Source organism: Bos grunniens, chromosome 8 (assembly GCF_055505025.1).
Source record: "Bos grunniens cultivar Pamir isolate PY7600 chromosome 8, Bosgru_T2T1.0, whole genome shotgun sequence".
NCBI lineage: Eukaryota > Metazoa > Chordata > Mammalia > Artiodactyla > Bovidae > Bos > Bos grunniens.
Window position 1 is genome coordinate 27,255,020 of NC_141172.1, and position 26,625 is coordinate 27,281,644.

At 39.6% G+C, this 26,625-nt stretch overlaps 1 protein-coding gene across 18 annotated transcripts in view; it reads right to left on the minus strand.

The window, feature by feature from the left end:
- Window positions 1-26,625, minus strand: part of CCDC171 (coiled-coil domain containing 171) — a 340,483-nt gene that overhangs the window by 226,854 nt on the left and 87,004 nt on the right. For all 18 annotated transcript variants that reach the window (XR_015169517.1, XR_015169516.1, XR_015169518.1 and 15 more), the window contains one exon: window positions 15,970-16,072. Coding sequence is in view for 15 of the 18 variants with exons in the window: in XM_086415030.1 (XP_086271156.1) it covers window positions 15,970-16,072 (103 nt within the window). In the remaining 3 variants the exon portion in view is untranslated. The remainder of the gene's footprint in view (window positions 1-15,969; window positions 16,073-26,625) is intronic.

Sequence of the window (26,625 nt, forward strand, 5' to 3'; positions counted from 1 at the left end):
GTTCCCTTTTGAACAATCTGAAAAACTAAATATTTTTACATGACTCAAATAAACCACTGTTTTTCAGGATGGTGTTATCTATCATCTCAGTAACCTACAGTTCCACAGAAGAAACAGTAAAAGAAACACAAACTGGAATCAAGATTGCCGGGAGAAATATCAATAACCTCAGATACGCAGATGACACCACCCTTATGGCAGAAAGTGAAGAGGAACTCAAAAGCCTCTTGATGAAAGTGAAAGTGGAGAGTGAAAAAGTTGGCTTAAAGCTCAACATTCAGAAAATGAAGATCATGGCATCCAGTCCCACCACTTCAAGGGAAATAGATGGGGAAACAGTGGAAACAGTGTCAGACTTTATTTTTCTGGGCTCCAAAATCACTACAGATGGTGACTGTAGCCATGAAATTAAAAGACGTTTACTCCTTGGAAGGAAAGTTATGACCAACCTAGATAGCGTGTTCAAAAGCAGAGATATTACTTTGCCAACAATAGTTCGTCTAGTCAAGGCTATGGTTTTTCCATTGGTCATGTATGGATGTGAGAGTTGGACTGTGAAGAAGGCTGAGCACCGAAGAATTGATGCTTTTGAACTGTGGTGTTGGAGAAGACTCTTGAGAGTCCCTTGGACTGCAAGGAGAGCCAACCAGTCCATTCTGAAGGAGATCAGCCCTGGGATTTCTTTGGAAGGAATGATGCTAAAGCTACAACTCCAGTACTTTGGCCACCTCATGCGAAGTGTTGACTCATTGGAAAAGCCTCTGATGCTGGGAGGGATTGGGGGCAGGAGGAGAAGGGGATGACAGAGGATGAGATGACTGGATGGCATCACTGACTCTATGGACATGAGTCTGAGTGAACTCCGGGTGTTGGTGATGGACAGGGAGGCCTGGCGTGCTGCGATTCATGGGGTCGCAAAGAGTCGGACACGACTGAGCGACTAATCTGATCTGATCTGAGGTGAGTCTATTTCCTCCACCTTGTCAACCATTCTATCTACTTAAGTATCCTACAAGACCTCAATTATTAAGAAATAATGGACAGGACTTCCTAGGTGGCTCAGTGGTAAAGAATCTGCCTGTCAATGCAGGAGACACAAGTTTGATCCCTGATCCAGGAAGATCCCACATACCACGTAACAACTAAGCCTATATACCACAACTATTGAGCCTGTGCCCTAGAGCCTGCAAACCACAACTACTGAGCCCACACACCCTAGAGCCCATGCTCTGCAACAAGAGAAGCCCCTGCAATGAGAAGCCCATGTACCACTCACCAGGAGTGGTGAGAAGAGAGAGCTAGAAAGTAACCTAGGAGCGACCCCTGCTCGCCGCAACTAGAAAACAGCCTGTGCAGCACTGAAGACCCAAGAATGCCAAAAATAAATAAATAAATAAAATTATTTTAAAAACAAGAAATGGACAGAATATAAAATAAAAGACTCTATCTACTATAGAACATGAATAGTCATATTCATCCTCAGAATAGAAAAAAAGAAAAAAAACCCTGTTGTTTAATACTGATTTTTAATCATGTAATAAAACACAGAAAATAACATTAAAATGGGTTTTTCACCTGAGAAAATCTAAATATTTAATACAATTATGACTAAGAAAATCCTTTTTTCATTCTAAAAGCACTGAATATAAACATTTTGTTGGCAGTTATATTTTACAAGCTCAGACTACATTCCATATATTAACTCATCTTATTTACTGAGATCATAAACATCTTCATTATCTTGCAAACATTGGTTCCCATCCTGGAGTTAAAAAAAAAAAATGGCTTATAACTTCCCTCACATACAGACAGTATTATGTAAATCCTACTCACCCACCCACTATGTCCCCAGGAAGAGTTCAAAAAATACCTCCTTTACCAAGGTTTAAGAAATGTGTTGGGGGTGGGGAAGGGGCTGAGCATCCTTGATGAGCTCTGTAGCCTGGTGGGCATCTAGGCGCAGTAGCTGGAGAGCCATGGATTAACAGTGGAAAATGATGCCACCAAGCTGGGTTCAGTGAAGATCTTGGAATCTCAAGTGACAAGGTCAAGTGGTGGCCTCAACTTGCAGTGACAAAATGGATATGGTTATCATAACGGGCAGTGGATTCGAAGTAATAAACAAAATGGTTTTACCCACAGAGATCACTAGCATTGGCTACTGATCACAGTATTCCTGGGACTAAAACAGATAGGCGCTCTATTTGAACGTTACTCGACGCGTATAAGTAAAAAAGTTCTCGTATACAAGGTTATTGTTACCATCTTTCTAAATTCCATATATATGCATTAGTATACTGTATTGGTGTTTTTCTTTCTGGCTTACTTCACTCTGTATAGTAGGCTCCAGTTTCATCCACCTCATTAGAACTGATTCAAAAGTATTCTTTTTTTTTTTTTTTTCTTTTTTAAAAGATTTATTTATTTAGTTTTCTATTTTGGCTGTGGTGGGTCTTTGTTGCTGTACAAGGGCTTTCTCTGGTTGCCACCAGTGGGGGCTACTCTTCACTGTGGTTCTTGGACTTCTTGTTGCCATGGCTTCTCTTGTCGCAGCACAGACAAATGTATTCTTTTTAATGGCTGAGTAATACTCCATTGTGTATGTGTACCACAGCTTTCTTATCCATTCATCTGCTGATGGACATCTAGGACTCTGTGGGAGAGGGAGAGGGTGGGACGACTTGGGAGAATGGCATTGAAACATGTATGATATCATATATGAAACGAATCGCCAGTCCAGGTTCGATGCATGATACTGCATTCCTGGGGCTGGTGCAATGGGACGACCCAGAGGGATGGTACGGGGAGGGAGGAGGGAGGAGGATTCAGGATGGGGAACACGTGTATACCTGTGGTGGATTCATGTTGATATATGGCAAAACCAATACAATATTGTAAAGTTTAAAAATAAAATTAAAAAAATAAATTAATTAAAAAAAAAAAAAAGATGAAAAGCCAGAAAAGTTCTGGGTCTGATTACCAGAAGTAGAAGTTAAATCTATACAAAAGACATCTTGGCCCTCAACCAATTCTGACTTGACTTTGTTCACAGACCCAGTGCCAGTAGATCCCCTTTAGGAACCCAAACGATCCTGTGCAAAAAGATTATACTGCAAATCTATCTCCTAGCCTTCCTCCAAGAAACATGCTGGGGAAGGGGAGTTACACATACCTTGGATAACTGGACATTGGATTGGAACTGACTCTAATTCCTGGAGAGCTAATATGCTACTGTGGTTCACTAGTTAGGAGAGGAGCTTATACAAGAAAGCTTCGGTTAAAGTCTAGCTTCAGTGGGCCCGAGGTGAACCCACACAGTTGTTTTCCCACTTCGGACTGTGTTGTTATCAAAGACAAATGCAGAAACTAGCACAATGCCCATATTAGTTACCTGACCCACGGAATGAGGAGCTAACAGAGGAAAACAGGAAAAAAAGTAAATGGAAGTCACCAAAACTCTGATCTACCCAAATAGTAAATCAAAAGTAAAGCCACATTCCTAGAGAGACTGCAGAGGTTAGTGCCTCTGTGAAAGATGATAAAGGGTGGTGATTCCAACCACATCAGCATTCAACTCATCTATCTGGCTAGTGCAGAGTACAGATGGGTCTTAAGAAATGACAGTGAATTACTGAAAGCATAATCACACGTGATTCCAATTACAGCTGCAGTTACAGATGTAGTTTCATTGTTGGAGTAAATCAATCCATTTCCTGGAAACTGGAATGAGGCTATTTCTTCTATCCTTTTAATAAAAACCACCAAAACAGTTCTTTCTGCTTGCAGGACCAGCAATGTACCCTCACGACCCTACCTCAGAACCACATCAACTCTAGCATAATCCAGTGTATAGAAATCTCCATCAGCTCTCCATTCTGGAAGACATCAAGTGTTCCACTTCATTCTCTACCAAGTTGATGATATTATTCTGACGGCTTGAGTTTAAGCAGGCCAAGTTTGGCAGGTCCTTACAGGCGAATGATAGTATAAGCTTTTAGAATTTGGGAAAAAAGCAAGCAATCCTCTACAGATAAGTATTCTCTTGAATATCAGCTTTTGACTCGCTACTGGTCCTTAGCAGACACTGCATTCACACTCCCCAGTTTAGCATGTGACCTGAGTTGCCCACGATGAAATGGTTACTGTCAGATCCACCAACCCCATTAATTTGAGTATTCATGATAGCACTCTATCTCAAAGGAAGGTGGTATATACAAAACTTCTGCTACTGCTAAGTCACTTCAGTCGTGTCCGACTCTGTGAGACCCCATAGACGGCAGCCCACCAGGCTCCCCCGTCCCTGGGATTCTCCAGGCAAGAACACTGGAGTGAATTGCCATTTCCTTCTCCAATGCATGAAAGTGAAAAGTGAAAGTGAAGTCGCTCAGTTGTGTCCGACTCTTAGCGACCCCATGGACCACAGCCCACCAGGCTCCTCCGTCCATGGGATTTTCCAGGCAAGACTACTGGAGTGGGGTGCCATTGCCTTCTCCAATATACAAAACTGGGTTCAAACAAATCCTGCAGGCACAAGCAAGCTTCGTGAATAAGTAATCTAGATTTCCTATTCTTGTTACATTGCTTCTTCTGTCTTAACCTATATCCTGAACCTGTGGACAAGTTCCCGATAACCAGTTGACTAATGTCGGGGGTAGGGGGGCGGGGTGGAGAGAATGGGCTTGTTATATAGATGTTTCTGTATGATATGCTGACATTACTCAAAAGTATTGGACTTCCCTGGTGGTCCAGTGGTTAAGAATCTGCCTGCCAATGCAAGGGACATATCCTCAATCCCTGGTCCAGGAAGATTCCACATGCTGTGAAGCCTATATGCCACAAGTACTGAGTCTGCACTCTAGGGCCGGAGCTCTGCAACAAGAGAAGCCACCATAATACGAAGTCCACACACTGTAACTAAAGAGTAGCCCCCACTATCTACAACTAGAAAGAGACTTCGTGCAACAATGCAGACTCAGAGTGTAGCCAGAAACTAATTAACTTTAACAAAAAAAAGTAGACAGCTGCATCAAGACAGCCCTATTCAAGGGTGGCCTTGATGGATGGTAATGAAGCAAAAATCCCCCCAGTATGCAAAACTTCAAGTACTGGACTTGACTATCATTTTGTCTGGAATGAGAGATGATCAAAGGCACAAATATACACTAATCTGGAGGTAGTAGCTAGCAGATTGGCTGAATGGTCAGGGACTCCAAAAGATGATAGGAAAACCGGTCCCAAGGTGGTCTGAGCAAGTGTGTGGACAGACCTCTTGAGATGGGCACTATGCCCCGATCAACTGAGGTGGAGGAGGATCTTAATAATCAGGAGAACAAAATGAAGTATTCTGTGGGTGTCAGATCAGATCGGATCAGATCAGTCGCTCAGTCGTGCCCGACTCTTTGCGACCCCATGAATCGCAGCACGCCAGGCCTTCCTGTCCATCACCAACTCCCGGAGTTCACTCAGACTCACGTCCATTGAGTCAGTGATGCCATCCAGCCATCTCATCCTCTGTCGTCCCCAATCTTTTCCAATGAGTCAACTCTTTGCATGAGGTGGCCAAAGTACTGGAGTTTCAGCTTTAGCATCATCCTTCCAAAGAAATCCCAGGGCTGATCTCCTTCAGAATGGACTGGTTGTGGGTGTCAGCTAGCATATTTTCCCAGTCACTTTTCTCCCTGCTCATCTTTGTCACCCCTACAACACAGGAGTCACAGCAGCAAGAGTAGACGGAAGGCATGGGCTTGGCAGCATGGATCTTCACTCACCAAGGCTGTCAGGTTTACAATTCCTGTTAAGTGCCAGCTATATCGATACCAAAGACAAACACTGAATCCATGATATGCCACCACTCCTGACTGGCACCAGCCATCTACCTGATGGCAAGTTGATTATATTAAGTCATTTCCATCATGGAATAAGCAATACTCATTCTTACTAGACATTTACTCTAGAAAGGCATTTTCCTTCCCTGATCACAATATTTCTGCTGAAATTGTCATCCACGAATTTACAAAATGTCTTATTCACCATCATGTATCCCACAGCATTGCTTCTGACCAAGGAACTCATTTCATAGCAAATTAAGTACTATGGAAATGGGCTCATTTACATAGAACTCACTGGGTTCAATCCTTGGTCAGGGAACTAAGATCATACATGTCACCATGTGTGACATGGTGTGACCAAAAAAGTTATTTAAACAGTTAATGGACAAACAATCCCACTTCCGTATATCCAAAGGAACTGAAAGCAGAGCCTAGCAGAGATATTTCTATACCCATGTTAATAACAGCACTACTCAAAATAGCCAAGAGATGGAAGCAACCCAAAGGTCCATCAACAGATAAATTGATAGATAAAATGTGACAAATACATAACATTGGAGTCTTGTTGTTGTTCAGTCATTAAGCCATGTCCAACTCTTTGTGACATAATGGACTGCAGCATGCTAGACTTCCCTGTCCTTCACTATCTCCCAAAGACTGCTCAAACTCATGCCCACTGAGTCAGTGATACCATCCAGCCATCTCAGCCTCTGTCACCTCTTTCTCCCCCTGCCTTCGATCTTTCTCAGCATCCAGGTCTTCTCCAATGAGTCGGTTCTTCCTATTAGATGGCCAAAGCACTGGAGCTTCTGCTTTGGCATCAGTCCTTCCAATGAATATTCAGGGTTGATTTCCTTTAGGATTGACTGGTCTGATCTCCTTGTAGTCCCAGGGACTCTCAAAAGTCCTCTCTGGTACCATAATTTGAAAGCATCAATTCTTCAGTGCTCAGCCTTCTTTTGGTTCAGCTCTCACATGTATACATGACTACTGAGAAAACCATAGCTTTGACTATGGTTGACTGTGGTTTTCTCTATGAACCAAAGCACCTTTGTTGGGAAGGAGATGTCTCCACTTTTTAATACACTGTTTAGGTTTGTCATAGCTTTTCTTCCAAGGAGCAAGTGTCTTAATTTCATGGCCACAGTCACTATCTGCAGTGATTCTGGAGCCCAAGAACATAAAAGCTGTCACTCTTTCCACTTTTTCCCCTTCTATTTGCCATGAAATGATGGGGCTGGATGCCATGATCTTAGTTTTTTGGACGCTGAGTTTCGAGCCAGTTTTTTCATTCTCCTCTTTCACCCTCATCCAGAGGCTCTTTAGTTCCTCTTTGCCTTCTGTCATTGGAGTGGTATCATCTATGTATCTGAAGTTGTTTATATTTCTCCTAGCAATCTTGATTCCAGCTTGTGCTTCATCCAGCCCAGCTTTCCCATGATGTACTCTGCACAGAAGTTAAATAAGCAGGGTGACAATATACAGCCTTGTCATACTCCTTTCCCAATTTTGAACCAGACTGCTGGTCCATGTCTGATTCTAAATGTTGCTACTTGATCCACATACAGGTTTCTCAGGAGATAGGTAAGGTGGTCTGGTATTTCCATCTCTTTAAGAATTTTTCATAGTTTGTTGTGATCCAAACAGTCAAAAGCTTTAGAGTAGTCAATGAAGCAGGATATGCTTTTCTGGAATTCCTTTGCTTTCTCTATGATCCAACAAGTGTTGGCAATTTGATCTCTGGTTCCTCTGCCTTTTCTAAACCCAGCATGTACATCTGTAAGTTCTTGGTTCATGTACTACTAAAGCCTAGGTTGAAGGAGTTTGAGCATAACCTTGCTAGCATGTGAAATGAATGCAACTATATGATAGTTTGTATATTCTCTGGCACTGTCCTTCTTTGGCACTGGAATGAAAACTGACCTTTTCCAATACTGTGGCCACTGCTGAGTTTTCCAAATCTGCTGACAGATTGGGTGCAGCACTTTAACAGCATCATCTTTTAGGATTTTAAATAACTCAGCTGGAATTCCATCACCTCCACTAGCTTTATTTGTACTAATGCTTTCTAAGGCCCCCTTGACTTCACACCGGGATGTCTGGCTCTAGGTAAGTGGCTGCACCATCATGGTTATCCAGGTCATTAAGACCTTCTCTGTATAGTTCTGTGTATTCTTGCCACCTCTTCTTAATCTCTTCTGCTTCTGTTGGACAATGGAGTATTATTCAGCCTTAAAAAGGAATTCCTGTCACATGCCATAATATGGATGAACCTGGAGGATATTTTGCTAAGTAAAAGAAGTCAATCATGAAAAGATAATATATGATTTCAATATAAGAGATATCTAAAGTAGTCAAATTCAGAGAAACAGAAAGTAACATGATGGTTATGAGGGACTTGCTGGCCAGAGAAAAGCTGGTAGTTACTTTTATGTGCTTCCCTGGTGGCTCAGTCTGTAAAGAATCTTCCTGCAATGCGGGAGTAGAAGACCTGGGTTTGACCCCTGGGTTGATAAGATCCCCTGGAGGCAGGCATGGCAATCCACTCCAGTATTCTTGCCTGAAGAATCCCCATGAACAAAGAAGCATGGCAGCTACAGTCCATGGGGTCACAAAAGAGTCAGACACGACCGAGCAACTAAGCATAGCACAGAAAAATTTTATGTGTAAACTTGACTGGGCTACAGGCCCAGATATTCAGTTAAAAATTATTTCTGGGTGTGTCTATGAGGCTATTTCTGGACGAGACTGACATTTGCATCAGCAGACTGAGTAAAGCGGACTGCCCTCCCCAATGTGGGTGGGCCTCACCCACTCCACTGAAGGCCCAAATAGAACAAAAGGCGAAGTAAGAAAGGATTCTTTCTGTCCACCTGACTACCTTCAAGCTGGAAATCAGTCTTCTCCTGCCTTTGGACTCAGACTCCGACTGGAACTTACACCATCAGGTCTCCTGTTTCTCAGGCCTTCGGAGTCAGACTGGCTCTCCTGGGTCCCCTATTTCTCAGTCACCTTAATTGTGTGATTAGTTAGTGAGCACACTGACTGTTAGAAATGTTGAGCCCTCTTACTGCGGTCGCTCCCTTGGATTTCACAAATCAAAGCTTTGAGCATGATAAAGTAGGAAAAGCTTGGTTTGTAAACCTCAGTGAACTGGGAGGTAAGGGGAGTAAGCAAGAAGACACTGGCAAATGACACCAAAGGAGACCTGTGTGCTGCTCTTACAGACATCCTCAGTCTCTCAGTAACCCATGAGCCTCTAATTAAAAGGTGCCAGCCACAAGGTTCCTGAGGACAAGTAAAAGTCTCAAGAAGATACTAGATCTAGGCAATAATCCTTTACGAAGGATGGAAAGGAGAGATGAGAGGAAAGTACCACGTGACGTCCTGATTTTCTTAAGAATAGTCCCTGAAGCTGCCCGACTCCTGGGTGATATATACATACCTAAAGGCACCATATGTTCTTGCTATTATTTCCTAGGGCCCTTCAGCCTCTCCTAGTAGAAAGCAAAAGGATACTTCTGGAGTATTACAAATGATTTCCTCAAGAAAGGAAAGGTTGAAGAAGGTTGGAGGGGCTTTTGTCTCAGTCTACACAAAAGTCAAGCCACCTGAGGAGGATTCAAGAATGAATTAGAACAAAAACTTTCTTTCATGAACCTAATGAAGGAAAAGTCACATTCTAGAGGTGAAACCGTAAAACCATAGTAGGAAGCAACACTTGAGGCAGAAAGACTACATGGGTTCAAAGTCGGAAAGGACTTCTCCCTTATACACACTAAGCATTTCTATCAGAAAAAAAATGAGTTATGAGTAGCTGTTGTATAGCAATTTCAGCAGAAAGTAGAAGGCAGAAATAGGAAATACATGTCCATGATTGATTAAATTGAGGTCATCTTATCTAATAATAGTAAGCAATCAAGGTGGCATTTCCATAAGGCATGAAAGACGGTGACATCATTTCCACTGAAGATAGAAAGTCAGTCTTCTTGGCGACTCTTTATGAACTGCTACCCAAAAAGCTGCTAAAATCTTGAAAGAGACTCCATGACTACCTTTATAACCTCAAAAATTATCATTTAAAATACAATATTGACCTACTGTTAACTCATTCATGCTTTTATTCATTGAAAAAATATTTGAGTGCTTCCTTTGTGCCAAGTATTGTCTACCTGCTTAAAACTCTTTAGTAAATGAAAGAGACAAAGATCCTTGCCCTCATGGAGCTTGGATATTGAGATGGTTGATTTTATTGCCAACTTGACCGGGCTAAAGGATGCCCAGAAAACCAGTAAATCACTTTTGGATGTGTCCATGAGAGTGTTTCTGGGACATATTAGCATTTGAATCAGTAGACTAAGTAAAGAAGATGTGCCCTCACCAACGTGGGTAGGGGAGGCAATATCCAATCTGTTGACTTCCCTTACTTACCCCCCACTCTTAGCCCTCTCCTCCTCCAATCCCAAAGAACAAAAGGAAAAAGGAAAATTCTCTTTTTTCCTAAACTGAGACTTCCATCTTTTCCTGCCCTCAGACATCCTATTCCTGGTTCCTGGACCCCCAGGAACCCCCAGTTTCTCAGGCCTTCAGACTCACATTGAATTATATTACTGCCTTTCCTGGTCCTTCAGCTTGCAGAGGAAAGATCACAAGATTTCCTAGCCTCTATAACCATGTGTGCAAACTCCAATATCTTGACTCTTGTGTGTATCTATATAATCTTATTGGTTCTATTTTTCCAGAGAACCTTGACAATACAGATATAATAAAAAATGTACCACATAGTCTGGCAGAAATGCTTAACAGTAATAAGTGCCATGGGGAAAAAAGGGAGAGAGGTAGGGAGGAACAAATTATTTAGTCATCTTTGTGTAGCTGAACCCAGGGTTGACACAGTAGGCAATCATAATTGTTCAGGCTCTTCCACAAAATGTTGAGCAATAAAGTTTATTAATAATATCCCTCTTGGTTAAGTGGCAAAATTCCAACTTGAGCTGGTATGGACAGAAAGAGAGTCCATTATGGTTATAGAGGGCTATTTGATGGAAGCCAAGAGCAAGAATAAAATCAAGTTCAAAGCAGGTATGTAAATAGTCAAGTATCAAAGGGAAGAACTGGCATAGTCAGAAGAGTTCACTGGGAAAAAAATTTAATGAAGATTTTACAGAAATGCAAGCAGGTTAAGAGAACAAAAAGGATATGATGTGATACCACAAACCAGCAAAAAGGAAGTTCAGTTCAGTTCAGTTCAGTCGCTCAGTCGTGTCCGACTCTTTGCGACCCCATGAATTGTAGCACGCCAGGCCTCCCTGTCCATCACCAACTCCCAGAGTTCACCCAAACTCATGTCCATCGAGTCAGTGATGCCATCCAGCCATCTCATCTTCTGTTGTCCCCTTCTCCTCCTGCCCCCAATCCCTCCCAGAATCAGAGTCTTTTCTAATGAGTCAACTCTTTGCACAAAGTGGCCAAAGTATTGGAGTTTCAGCTTTAGCATCAGTCCTTCCAAAGAACACCCAAACAGGAGATGGCAAGAGTGAACATCGACATTCTAGGAACCAGCAAACTAAAATGGACTGGAATGGGTGAATTTAACTCAGATGACCATTATATCTACTACTGCGGGCAGGAATCCCTCAGAACAAATGGAGTAGCCATCATGGTCAACGAAAGAGTCTGAAATGCAGTACTTGGATGCAATCTCAAAAATGACAGAATGATCTCTGTTCATTTCCAAGTCAAACCATTCAATATCACAGTAATCCAAGTCTATGCCCCAAACAGTAATGCTGAAGAGGCTGAAGTTGAACAGTTCTATGAAGACCTACAAGACCTTTTAGAACTAACACCCAAAAAAGATGTCCTTTTCATTATAGGGGACTGGAATGCAAAAGTAGGAAGTCAAGAAACACCTGAGGTAACAGGTAAATTCAGAGAAGGCAATGGCACCCCACTCCAGTACACTTGCCTGGGAAATCCCATGGATGGAGGAGCCTGGTGGGCTGCAGTCCATGGGGTCGCTGAGAGTGGGACACGACTGAGCGACTTCATTTTCACTTTTCCCTTTCATGAATTGGAGAAGGAAATGGCAACCCACTCCAGTGTTCTTGCCTGGAGAATCCCAGGGACGGGGGAGCCTGGTGGGCTGCCATCTGTGGGGTCGCACAGAGTCGGACACGACTGAAGTGACATAGCAGCAGCAGCAGCAACAGGTAAATTTGGCCTTGGAATATGGAATGAAGCAGGGCAAAGGCTAATAGAGTTTTGCAAAGAGAACACACTGGTCATAGCAAACACCCTCTTCCAACAACACAAGAGAAGACTTTACACATGGACATCACCAGATGGTCAACACCAAAATCAGACTGATTATATTCTTTGCAGCCAAAGATGGAGAAGCTCTATACAGTCAGCCAAAACAAGACCGGGAGCTGACTGTGGCTCAGATCATGAACTCCTTATTGCCAAATTCAGACTTAAACTGAAGAAAGTAGGGAAAACCACTAGACCATTCAGGTATGACCTAAATCAAATTCCTTATGATTATACAGTGGAAATGAGAAATAGATTTAAGGGACTAAGTCTGATAGATAGAGTGCCTGATGAACCATGGACGGAGGTTCATGACACTATACAGAAGACAGGGATCAAGCCCATCCCCATGGAAAAGAAATGCAAAAAAACAAATGGCTGTCTGAGGAGGCCTTACAAATAGCTGTGAAAAGAAGAGAAGCAAAGAGAAAAGGAAAGATATAAGCATCTGAATGCAGAGTTCCAAAGAATAGCAAGGAGAGATAAGAAAGCCTTCCTCAGTGATCAGTACAAAGAAATAAAGGAAAACAACAGAATGGGAAAAACTAGAGATCTCTTTAAGAAAATTAGAGATACCAAGGGAACATTTCATGCAAAGATGGGCTTGATAAAGGACAGAAATGCTATGGACCTAACAGAAGCAGAAGATATTAAGAAGAGGTGGTAAGAATACACAGAAGAACTGTACAAAAAAGAGCTTCATGACCAAGATAATCACGACAGTGTGATCACTGACCTAGAGCCAGACATCCTGGAATGTGAAGTCAAGTGGGCCTTAGAAAGCATCACTACAAACAAAGCTAGTGGAGGTGATGGAATTCCAGTTGAGCTATTTCAAATCCTGGAAGATGATGCTGTGAAAGTGCTGCACTCAATATGCCAGCAAATTTGGAAAACTCAGCAGTGGCCACAGGACTGGAAAAGGTCAGTTTTCATTCCAATCCCAAAGAAAGGCAATGCCAAAGAATGCTCAAACTACCGCACAATTGCACTCATCTCACACGCTAGTAAAGTAATGCTCAAAATTCTCCAAGCCAGGCTTCAGCAATACGTGAACCGTGAACTTTCAGATGTTCAAGCTGGTTTTAGAAAAGGCAGAGGAACCAGAGATCAAATTGCCAACATCTGCTGGATCATGGAAAAAGGAAGAGAGTTCCATAAAAACATCTATTTCTGCTTTATTGACTATGCCAAAGTCTTTGACTGTGTGGATCACAATAAACTGTGGAAAATTCTGAAAGAGATGGGAATACCAGACCACCTGACCTGCCTCTTGAGAAATCTGTATGCAGATTCAGGAAGCAACAGGTAGAACTGGACTTGGAACAACAGACTGGTTCCAAATAGGAAAAGGAGTTCGTCAAGGCTGTATATTGTCACCCTGCTTATTTAACTTATATGCAGAGTACATCATGAGAAACGCTGGACTGGAAGAAGCACAAGCTGGAATCAAGATTGCCGGGACAAATATCAATAACTTCAGATATACAGATGACACCACCCTTATGGCAGAAAGTGAAGAGGAACTAAAAAGCCTCTTGATGAAAGTGAAAGAGGAGAGTGAAAAAGTTGGCTTAAATCCCAACATTCAGAAAATGAAGATCATGGCATCTGGTTCCATCACTTCATGGATAATGGATGGGGAAACAGTGGAAACAGTGTCAGACTTCATTTTTTTGGGCTCCAAAATCACTGGAGATGGTGACTGCAGCCATGATTAAAAGACGCTTACTCCTTGGAAGGCAAGTTATGACCAACCTAGATAGCATATTCAAAAGCAGAGACATTACTTTGCCAACAAAGGTCGGTCTAGTCAAGGCTATGGTTTTTCCAGTGGTCATGTATGGATGTGAGAGTTGGACTGTGAAGAAAGCTGAGCGCCCAAGAATTGATGCTTTTGAAGTGTGGTGTTGGAGAAGACTGTTGAGAGTCCCTTGGACTGCAAGGAGATCCAACCAGTCCATTCTAAAGACTGGAAAAGCAATACTAATACCAAGAGACGCCTACAGGGTCAAGTGGAGGTAAGCTATCATCATAGACAAACACAAACCACAGCTGTGGGAGAGAACCCGCTTGACAGGAGCCATAGCCACCAAAAATGAAACCACTGCCAGAAACACACTGGAGGGAGTGGGGGAAATAAACACCATGACATTCTCTGCTTTCCCTTCTTCCTCCACCCTCTTAATCTCCTGCTGGTGCATCGACAATCCAAATCCAACCCCCAAGCCAGAGGGCAAAGGAGCCCCGATCATGCAGTCCACAGAGGTCAGCCTCCAGAATGCAAAACAGAGACCAGAGGAGAATGAATAACCAGCACAATATGGAAAAAAAGACCACTATAACAGAACAGAAATCACAAATTCAGCACACAATCCCTTTCCCAGGAACAAGAAGTTAAAAAAGATGGTCACTGATAGATGAGAATAAAAAGAAAAACTTTATTAGAAGACAATTCTTTTTCTATAGGTTTAGTAATAACTTATGAGTTTCTTTGTTATCAACTATTTAACTTTAAACCTCAAAGGAGACATGACCTCATTATTCTTAGGTTTTCTAATTCAACTCTGCACATTGAAGCATTAAGATATGTTATGATAATAATTTTACAATCTTAAAGATCCTTAAAACCATTAAGCAATGACATATGAATAATAAAACACTATCACTGAAAAAGAAAATTTTATTCCTCAAAGCTTTAGCAAATACAATTGAAAAGTGGATTTTTTTAATGTCACTTTTATACACCTTGATTTTACAGTGACAAACAATGAAATACTAATGCTTTTGGAAAAAGTTTAAATAAAAACAAAGAAAGTTAAAAATAGATAACAGCAAATCTCACTCAATTTCTAATGGCTCACCAGCAGAAATCTGCAGATTCATAATGTGAAATGGGCCTTGATCATATTTTTCTGCTTTTATAAGGACAACAAACTTTTCTGAATTTAAGGGTTTCCTAAAGAACTTATTTGTCAAATATGCTTGATTCCTTTAGAACAGTCTTGAAGCTATTTTAAGGTGTAAGGAATTGAATTTTACATGCTTTTTTGAAAAATATAGTTGAGTCAGAAAGCAACTAAATAATTTGAGGCTGACAGTATGCCAGAAGAAAACTGAGGTAGAGAAGTGAAAATACGTAAGTCAAAGCCACTATAGTACACATAAGGGCACACACACACACAAATTAAGGAAGCAGAAATCATGGAATGGAGAGCATTCATTAGCAACTAATGCTTTTCGCTTGATACCAAAATATGCCTACCCGATATACAATCTTTATAGTTCTCTATCATATTAAGTGGGCTAATACTAAAACCAAAGCGTTTTACCGAAGCACTCTATCTGGAGAGTATGTGCACTGTGGTAGGAAATGAAGGAGAAAACCAGACTGGAGAGCAGCGGTGAAGAATATGCACTGTTACAGCCTGTGTCCTACATAACCTTTTGAATACATGACCTTTAAGTTGCTGAAGGTTGCCTCAGAATTTGGCTCGGTTTGATGGAAACATCTGTTCCCCTTGCAGGTATACTGTATGGACTTTCTTCTCAGTTGGATTCAGAACACAGCAAGTGAGCCCTTGTCTGTCCAATCACACAGACACCAACACTTGTAAATCAAGTTCAGGTAGGACAGCAGCAGGTCCACAGTCCGTCACCCTTTCGCAGCCAGCTAGGCCAACTGACTGCTGTGAGAACTGCTCTTATCATGTCATCAAATCAAAACATGTTGAGATGAGGGACTGTAAGAGGCATCTGCAGAATTCCCAAAATGTAGGGACTTTGGAACATTGACAGATGCATCTGTCATTTTATACCTTCAACTAACCTGATGTCCACTGGCCCGATACAGAAAAGCTGTCCAGGATCGATTCCAATTCTTTCACGTTATTTTCACATGTCTCCACTAGAAAAGCCTGGTGCTTCTTAGCCTTTTAATTAAGAAAAAAAATTACACATAATAAGGTCACGCATTATAAGAGTTGCAGATTTTTTGTGTGAATACATAAAGCACAATTAAGTATAAATGAGCTAATAATTACTCCATTCAAATCTATTATTAATAGACCTCTATCTTAACCATTTCTTTTACTTGGCCTAATGCAACAATGTGTAAGGTCTCAATAACAACTGACTGAGGCCTCAGTGCCTGGCACTATTCTCAGTACTCTAACATAGCAATTCTATCATCACAACAAATCTATGAGGGAAGGGCCATCATTATCTCATTTTACAGATAAGGAAATGGAGACACAGAGAAATTGAGGAAAATTTTAAAAGATTATACTTGCAGTCATGTAGCAAATTGCCAGATAGTGGTCAAAAGTGAATGCAGTATGACAAATTAGAAGGAACTGTAGCAGACTACTCAAGAGCTGATGGCAGCTTAGATTAGGGTCTTGGCAGAGAAAAGGGTGTGTGGGAGTATTAGCACTGAAGGATGTTGAAGGGGTGCATACTTAGAAGATAGAATGGCCAACCCTGGTAACACTGCATTGGGTTAGATTACATTGACTGGATTGGGTTGGATTCGATTGGACTGGATGAGGAAATGCTCAGATAAAATGAGAAGTCAAGACTGATTCCAAGGTTTCAGACTAGAACTGGGTGGACTTCAGCAGCTGAGTAAGAACCATGGAAGTAGAGGTGGTCTTATTTTGGCTGTTTCTGCTTATTTACTTGTTTGTTTCTGGTGGGTAATGTTAATCATAAATTCTGTTTAGATCATATTCCAGTAAAGCACTTTTAAAAGACTCCCAGCACCAGTAGACTACGTGGCAAATAACTGACCCTAAATATATTTGAATTAAAAAATAATAAATAAAGTAAAAACTATGAGAGGCAGCTGGATGCAATGGTATAAAGCTCAGAAGAGAAGTCAAATATAGGCTTGAGAATCATCTAGGGATGTGAAGCTTGCCGTGAGAGTGTCTGACAGGATGCGAAAAGAGTCTAGGATAGAGCCTAAGGAACTCAGGAATTTAATACTTGGAAAAGAAAAAGGCAGCAAAAAAGACTGGAAAAGGAGGAAGAGAAACAGAAGAAGATAAAGTCATGAAAACCAAAATAAAAGAACATTTCAAGGATAGAGATATGTCCAATGTCACAGAATATTCAAGAAAAACGGAGACTAACATGTTCCATGTTCACCGGACATGGAAGACATTGGTGTCTGTGATGAAGTCTGCTGTAACTCATATTAGAACAGGTCAAAAAGGAATAAGCCTGCAATTTTTTTTCTTAGTGACATATAAGAAATAGAAACAGGAAGTTTAGACAAAACACTTTTGGTAACAGGAGAAGGGGAGATAAAGAAAAAGGGCAGTATTGGAAACAAGAGTGGGATTGGATAAGAGTTTGGATTTTTTTTAATAAGTGAGAAAAAGCATTTTTAAAATCTGATGATACAGAGGCAACAGTGAGGCACGCTTACAGCAACAGAAGAAATGGGAGAAAAGATATTATAGGACAAAATTCACCGTTAAAATACACAAAACTAACAATCCTTTCTTTGGACATCAGTTCAATTATCACTTTTTTGGAAAAGCTATCTTTTACTCCTTGACTATGTCAATTAACCCTACTAGATTCTTCTCAGCACTTATCAGAGTTATGATTCCACATTTATTTGAGAGGTCTTCTGCTAATGTCTATCTCATTGAAAACAAGCTCCATGAAAGTAGGAAATACGGTCTTTTATTTTTTGCCCTTATCAATGCATCCCACAGACCCAGACAATACTGAGTATATACAATAAGAGTTAAATATCATATTTAACATGCTAAAACATGCTATCAACAGAAGATTGTTAAATCAATTAGGGTTCATCAACAAAGACTTCAAATAAAAAAGTTCTATTACACTAATATACTAAAATGGAAGATCTCTAAGCAATACTGTTGAGTTAAAAACAAAAGAGGAGGTGGAAAATGTATGTTCTACAATAAAATGGAAACAGTGGAAATACAGTGGAAACAGTGGCTGACTTTATTTTTGGGGGCTCCAAAATCACTGTAGATGGTGACTGCAGCCATGAAATTAAAAGACGCTTACTCCTTGGAAGGAAAGTTATGACCAACCTAGATAGCATATTCAAAAGCAGAGACATTACTTTGCCAACAAAGGTCCGTCTAGTCAAGGCTATGGTTTTTCCAGTGGTCATGTATGGATGTGAGAGTTGGACTGTGAAGAAGGCTGAGCACTGAAGAATTGATGCTTTTGAAGTGTGGTGTTGGAGAAGACTCTTGAGAGTCCCTTGGACTGCAAGGAGATCCAACCAGTCCATCCTAAAGGAGATCAGTCCTGGGTGTTCATTGGAAGGACTGATGTTGAGGCTGAAGCTCCAATATTTTGGCCACCTGATGCAGAGAGCTGACTCATTTGAAAGGACCCTGATGCTGGGAAAGATTGAGGGCAGGAGGAGAAGGGGACGACAGAGGATGAGATGGCTGGATGGCATCACCGACTCAATGGACATGGGTTTGGGTGGACTCTGGGAGCTGGTGATGGAGAGGGAGGCCTAGAGTGCTGCTGTTCATGGGATTGCAAAGAGTCAGACACGACTAAGGAACTGAATTGAACTGAACTGAACAATAAAACACCTGATTTAATGTCTGACTGAAAGCCCCTGAATTGAGATGTAAAACCAAACCAACAAAAACAAAACAAACTCAGACTTCAAGTTTTCTCCATTAGCATACCATTAATAACATGCTTTTTAATGTTGTCATATTATAGAAATCTTAATATATAATTTTATATATATAATTATATTTTGTATAATAAAAATGATTTATGTTAAATATATAGTAAATATGCTGCTGCTAAGTCACTTCAGTCATGTCCGACTCTGTGCGAACCCATAGACGGCAGCCCACCAGGCTCCCCCATCCCTGGGATTCTCCAGGCAAGAACACTGGAGTGGGTTGCCATTTCCTTCTCCAATGCATGAAAGTGAAAAGTGAAAGTGAAGTCGTTCAGTTGTGTCCGACCCTCAGCGACCCCACGGACTGCAGCCTACCAGGCTCCTCTGTCCATGGGATTTTCCAGGCAAGAGTACTAGAGTGGGGTGCCATTGCCTTCCCCAATATATTAAATATATTCAATTCTAAATTCAAATGGGATTATAGTATACATACTATTATACAACTTATTTTTCCATTCACAGTATGTTTCTAACATCCTTTCCACATCACATTTCTTCAGTTGCATAGCATTCCATTGTTTAGATGAATTAACTTATCCATTGTATCATTAATGAATTTAACCAGTCCCCTACTGCTAAGATTTATAGGTTATTTGCATTTTTCCTATTAATGACAATACTATAAATCCTTACATGTATACTTGTACATCTTAGAATGCATTCAAGTATATCTACTCAGTAAACTCCTAGAAACAGATTTGATAAGTAAACAGTATGTACAACTATTTTCAGATAATTGTTACCAAATTGCTTTTTAAAGTCCTACTGGTATAAATTACCATGAAAAGCTTAAGTGTTTACTTCCCCATACAAGGTAAGCATCATCAACTTCTTTACTGTCCATTTCTTTAATTTTAAATAAGATTAACCATCCTTTCATATCTTTATCAGTAACTTGTATTTCTTTTTCTGTGAACTGCCTTTTCATGTACCCATTTCTATATTACACTGTACACATTTTCCTTAGTGATTTATTACAGTCCTTTGTAAATTATGAAAATGATTGCTTTGTCACACACATTGCAAACCATTATTGCCAATTTGTCATTTGCCTTTTGACTATATTCTTAGAAACAAAATGTTCCAACTTCTCCAGGTGTTCTCTAAAACTTGTTATTGTCCAGTTTTTAAATTGCAGTCATGTGAATGAGTGTAAAGAGTCATCTCATTGTTGTTTTGATTTGCATATCCCCGACTAATGGTTTTTGAACATTTTTTAACATGCTTACTGACCATTTGTACATCTTCTTTGAAGAAATGTCCATTTAAACCTTTAGCATATTTTTCATTGTTATTTCTCTATTATTCTGAATACACGGTCTTTATCAGTCACTTGATTTGCAAAAATTTTCTAGCACTTTGTGACTGTATTTTCACCTTCTATCTTCTGAAGCACAGAAGTATTTAATTTTGGTGAAGTACAATGCATCTATTTTTCGTCACTTGAGCTTTTGCTGTGGCTCCTAAGAAAGCACTGCCTAAGATTTTTGTAGTTTTAGCTCTTCTATTAGGGTCCATGAACCATTTAACTTTTGTGCAGGGGTCCAAATTCACTCTTTGGCTTGTGGATACCCCGTTCTTTCACCACCATTTGTTGAAAAATGCTATTCTTTCTCCCACTGAATTAACTTGGCATCCTTTTCAAAAACAATTAAACATAATTATAGGAGTTTATTTCTGGATTCTTGATTATTTTCCATTGATATACATGTCTACATTATACCAATACCACAGTCTTGACTATTATAGCTTTCTTCAGTTCAGTCACTCAGTCATGTTCGACTCTTTGTGACCCCATGGACTGTAGCACCCTAGGCTTCCCTGCCCATCACCAATTCCCAGAGCTTGCTCAAACTCATGTCCATTGAGTCGGTGATGCCATCCAGCCATCTCATCCTCTGTCGTCCCCTTCTCTGCCTGCCCTCAATCTTTCTGAGTGTCAGGGTCTTTTCTAATGAGTTGGCTCTTTGCATCAGGTGGCCAAAGTATTGGAGTTTCAGCTTCAACATCAGTCCTTCCAATGAATATTCAGGATTGATTTCCTTTAGGATTGACTGGTTTGATCTCCTTTCAGTTCAAGGGACTATCAAGAGTCTTCTCCAACACCATACTTCAAAAGCATCAATTCTTTTGTGCTCATCTTTCTTTATAGTTCAACTCTCACATCCATATATGACTACCAGAAAAACCATAGCTTTGACTAGATGGACCTTTGTCGGCAAAGTAATGTCTCTGCATTTTAATATGTTGTCTAGGTTGGTCATAGCTTTTCTTCCAAGGAGCAAGCATCTTTTAATTTCATGGCTGCAGTGATTTTGGAGGCCAAGAAAATAAAGTCTCTCACTGTTTCCATTGTTTCCCCATCTATTTGCCATGAAGTGATGGGATCGGATGCCATGATCTTAGTTTTCTGAATGTTGAGCTTTAAGCCAACTTTTTCACTCTCCTCTTTCACTTTCATCAAGAGGCTCTTTAATTCTTCTTCGCTTCCTGCCATAAGGGTGGTGTCATCTGCATATCTGAGGTTATTGATATTTTTCCCGGCAATCTTGATTCCAGCTTGTACTTCATCCAGCCCAGTAGATATTTTATTGAGAATTCTTTTGCTTTTTCTAGGATCCAACGGCTGTTGGCAATTTGATCTCTGTTTCCTCTGCCTTTTCTAAATCCAGATTGAACATCTGGAAGTTCTCAGGTCACATACTGCTGAAGCCTAGCTAGAGAATTAGGAGTATTACTTTGCTAGTGTGTGAGATGAGTGCAACTGTGCAGTGGTTTGAACATTCTTTGGCATTGCCTTTCTTTGGGATTGGAATGAAAATTGACCGTTTTCAGTCCTGTGGCCACTGCTGAGTTTTCCAAATTTGTTGGCATATTGAGTGCAGCATTTTAACAGTACAGCTTTATAGTAAGCTTTACAATTGGGAAATGCTACTTCTTCAACTTTATTCTTCTTTTACAAGATTATTTTGGCTATTCTAGTGTTTTTAAGTAATAAAAATTTATCAGTAATTTGCCCTGGGACTTCTAGATTTTATGTCATATATTTCTTACTCCAAGATTATAAAACACTTAAAATTCCTTTATTTCTACTTTTTGATCTTCCTCTTTTATGACTCGTAATGAATTTAGAATTTGATATAAGAAATAAGGCAGGGAATCAGTTATACTGTTTCCTTTTATGTACAGCCAGTTATTTAAAATCTATCAGATAATCTATCTTTATAAGTTGGTTTGGCATACTGTCACACTGTGATTTATAATAAGGAATATATACTATGAATTTTTGAATCAGGTTGTCACTATATGCAAAAGGCCAGCTGAGAATTTGATAGAGACTGCATTGAATCTATATACTGAGGAATGTTATTATCTTAACAAATAACAATATTAACTCTTATGATCCTTGCAATTTTGCTAAACTTGTTTATTAGTTCTAATAGTTGTATGTGTGAATTCCTTATAATTTTCTAATTATAAAATTACCTGATTTGCAAAGAGTTTACTTCTCTCTTTCAAAAATTAATGACTTTTATTTTTCTTGCCTTATCGCTCTGGCTGGAACCACCAGTACAATGTTAGCTAGACATGGTAACAGTATACATCCTTACCTTGTTCCCGATCCTAGAAAGAAAGCAGCCTTTCACCATCAACTTTGATGTTGGTTATAGGTTTTTCACAGATGCCCTTTCTCATGTTGAGGAAGTTCCTTTCTTATTATTCTATTTATAATTAGTAGTATTCTAATTTTCTACAGAGATATCTGGCTAATAGTCTCATAATATAGCCAATACAAATTCTATTAAATCTGATAGGTTTATGAGCCAGATTATGATTGAAAAATTTTCCTTTTCATTGCTTTTTATTGAAGCAGAGTTGATTTACAAAATTGTGTTAGTTTCAGGTATACACCAAAGTGTCCTTTTCTTTTATATCTGACAAATTTTTAACTAATAAATTGTTTTGATTTTATAAATCAAGCCTTCATTCTTCATTCATATAGAGAAAATAGCTGGAATTTTTTAAAAGGGTGGACTGCACTTATATTTAAATTTTGTTCTCAAAGCTGTTAGTCCTCTTAATAGCCTTTTGATAAGCAAGAAATTTCTAGAATAAAAACACAATCTATCAGCTAAATAAAACTGCTAGGTTGAAAACAAAATGCCAAACCAATATAAAAGACCAAGTTTCTAATTTTCGATTAACATGTTTCATTGTGTGACATAAAGAGGAAGTTGAGGTTAAATGTTAAATTGTTGACTGGACAAATTCTGAAATTCTAAACATTCAAACAAGTTTAAAAGACAAAACTAGGATAAAAGAACTCTTTTTTTTTTTTTTGCCTCGGACATAAGTCACAAGAACTCACTTCTTTTTGCCTTAGAATAATTTACATAAAGAGCTTTATTACTGTAGAAATAAAAGTCCCTTACTGCTATGTTGGCTAACCATATGATATTAAGATGAACATACTGATCAACTCACCATGAATCTAGGACTACTTTAGATGTCATGATGAATCTAAAGCCAGTATAGAAAAGGGACTAAAAATATCAAAATATTCAAAGAAAATGCAGAAAAATTTCTGACTGAAAGACCTTAATGTATTATAAAAGAGTGTTGGGGGCCAGCGTGAGGCACTCCGCCCATGGCAAAGGTCATGAGGAAGGAGGCTCGACATACGCAAAGGCGGGATCAAGCCTCAGGAGTCCCCCTGGAAATCCTCGAGCATCTACCCCCATAACCAGAGCCTGCCTACTTTACTACTTTGTGCTCTCACCTACACTTCTGACTTTACGGGGGGCTGTCCCCCACCACCTCTTTCGGAGAAGGAGTTAACTTAGAGCTCCAGTTAATAATAATTCCTGGGCGTGATAGGAGTGTTTCAACCTACAAACTCCTCTGAAGGTTCTCTAGCCTGCCTGACAGGCTTGTCCGGCCACATGTGATTGCTCACAGCCTCCCATCCGTGAGAGGCACGAGATGCTTAAACCTTCTAAATACAGGTTCCTTAGAAAAGTTAGAAAACCATTAGTATAGTATAGTAGGCTGATTAGAAATTGTATTGGTAAAGGGTTTTTCATTTGTTGAGCCAATGTTTGTTGCTAAGTCTCCACATCCCCTGCCCTTACACACATTAATGAATATATAGAAGAAATAAGTATTAACCTTTGATATTAATCACGTTAGACCTTAGGCTAAGTAAATTCTTTCCTTAATTAAAACCCACTACACCCTCACCCTATAGGAATGTAACTTTATCTGGTACCTTCAGAAGGTGGAATCTTTTTTAAGAATAATTACCCCTGGAGAAATAAGTGTCCTGGTTGACTGACCGTTGTCACAAGGAGAGGGTCATAAATTGTCAGCAGGCCCCCCGGCCAGAAGATGATGTAACACCCCTAAGACCTCTGTATACGTTTGTATGAAGCACCTGACTTTGATAAAAGTCAGGACTTCTGACCCCACATGACTTTTGCATAACATCTCAGTGTATAAAAGTAGACCATGGAAAATAAAGAATTGGGATCAGTTTCTCGAAATACTGGTCTCCCCATGTCTCTCTCTCTCTCAAACTCTGGCTGAGTCTCCATCTGGAGCGCGGAACCCACCAAGCTTACTAATTTTGCCTGGGCTTCTAAGATCCGACCAGGGAGGCCTCAGTGTCTCCTCTCCTTCGGGAGAACGCCTGCGGCCTACGTAAGTGGTGCAAACTTCTTGTCTTGAAGTTTTATTGGTCTCCCGCGTAAACCAAGCTACTCAGTCTCTTTTCTCCACTGAATTTTCCTACTGAGCTATCCTCATTCTATTACTCTTTATATCTCTAATTAATATCTAATTGAAGCTATTGTATCCTGATCCTCTCCGACGCCGTCCCCGCTTCGAACTCCTTGGATCAGCCGGGGTTGGACCTCGGCAGGAGGAGTCACCAAAAAGAACAATGAGCTGACAAAGCGTTATGTTGTATTTTCATCTTGGTACACAATATTTCACACACTGCTAAAGTAAATGAATTTCTGGCTTAATCTAACATGTCATTCTATCATCTTATCTTTCTTTGAGCCTATAAAAACTCATCCCTCACTTCTGCTAATCATGGATGAATGTCATAAATAGACATGTATGTAAATAAAAATTTCTAATATAAACTTGTGAAAAATATTAAAAAGCATATGCATATATTTATATCTATAAATTGGACAAATGAGTGCTGCTGATCTGCAATAGAAAAGTTGATTCAAACCATAAATAACAATAAAAACAATTAAGGGGTACTAATAATAAGGTTTAAAATTATAGAAAAAACAAATAGGTAAAAGAATAAATATTTAGTCACTAGATTTGTTTAGATTAATGAAATTAGTTTTTTAAAAACAGGTCAAACTTTTATAGCAGTAACACATAACACGTATCATTTTTGAATGGTATTGAATTCAAGTAAGCTTTTAAATTAGTTTAAATATATTTTAAGCCATTACAAAGGAATTCTGAGTAAAAACAGAGGAGTATCATAACCTACAACTGACATCACATACTTCTGCTTCACCTTTTCATCTTATCTTCCACTTAGTTTTACAGAGGCAGTTCATTTGTAAGGATTCCGAGAGAGCCTGCTCAGCTAAACTGAATTTAATATGGTTATCTTTCATCATCATCACCATTTGCAGCTTCTCCTTGATCATAATGACAATACTTAACTCTCTTACTTCTTCATAAAACAGTTTACTCTTTCTTTCCCTCCCTGCTTGCCTATGCTGCTTCATGGATGTGAGCATTCTATGATCCCACTGCTTATGCCGTATGATGAAATGTCACCTTCCCTTACACAGCTACACAATTAATTTATGCCACCATCCAATCTGAATATAGGCTTTGACATATAAACATCTCCTCTCTCTCTTCCTCTGTCTCTCTTTCTCTCTCTTTCAGACACACACACATACAATACCATTTTATTTCTCCCAAGACTAAAAATGAGGTTTGAATTTTCAAAATTTAAGATTTTTACATTAATAAATATCAGAAAACTTAATGAAAAAGCTTTATGCCTACATCACAAATTTAGAAAGACAGCCATACAATAAACATTTAAACACACATACACATTAGATAAATACAACTTAACAGTATTAAATTTTTAAGGACCACTGAGAGAGACATGTTTATATTAGCAAAAACAATGCTCATATATAAATACTATTCTATTGTGGCTGAAAAGCAGGAATCAACAAGTTTTTCATAAAAATTCAGAATAGATTATTTATTAGACCATTAGTTTTGAATGCCTCCTGCAAAATCAGAAACATGTCCTTCCTAAAGCAAACCTAACAGATCATTTGATGCAAAAATACTATCAAGAAACATTAACTTTACCTCAAAGCATAGCAATCAAAGCACTTTCCAAAATCCTATCTAATGCCAGCAACCGTTATTATTATATAATCAGTCAAGCCCCCAAAGTATAGGGGAAAAATATATACTTGACCATTTTCAATCACAAGTTCTTTAGAGAATAAAATATTCTTTGAGCAAAACCTCATGAGAACTAGAATTCCCTTTTCAATATATGGTCTTCTCCTAAAGCTGTAACTAAATATTACTGAGTGGCAGAAAAACAAATCTCAAGAAATGACGGACTCAAAAATATTTCATTGTAGAAAGCACAAAGCAAATCCTAATAATGCCAATTTGGAAATGATAGCTCCCCTGCTCAAGAGAAGCAGATATAAAAACTCACAGTAATGACTAAAATACCCGACTGGATCTCCTGAGCCTCTG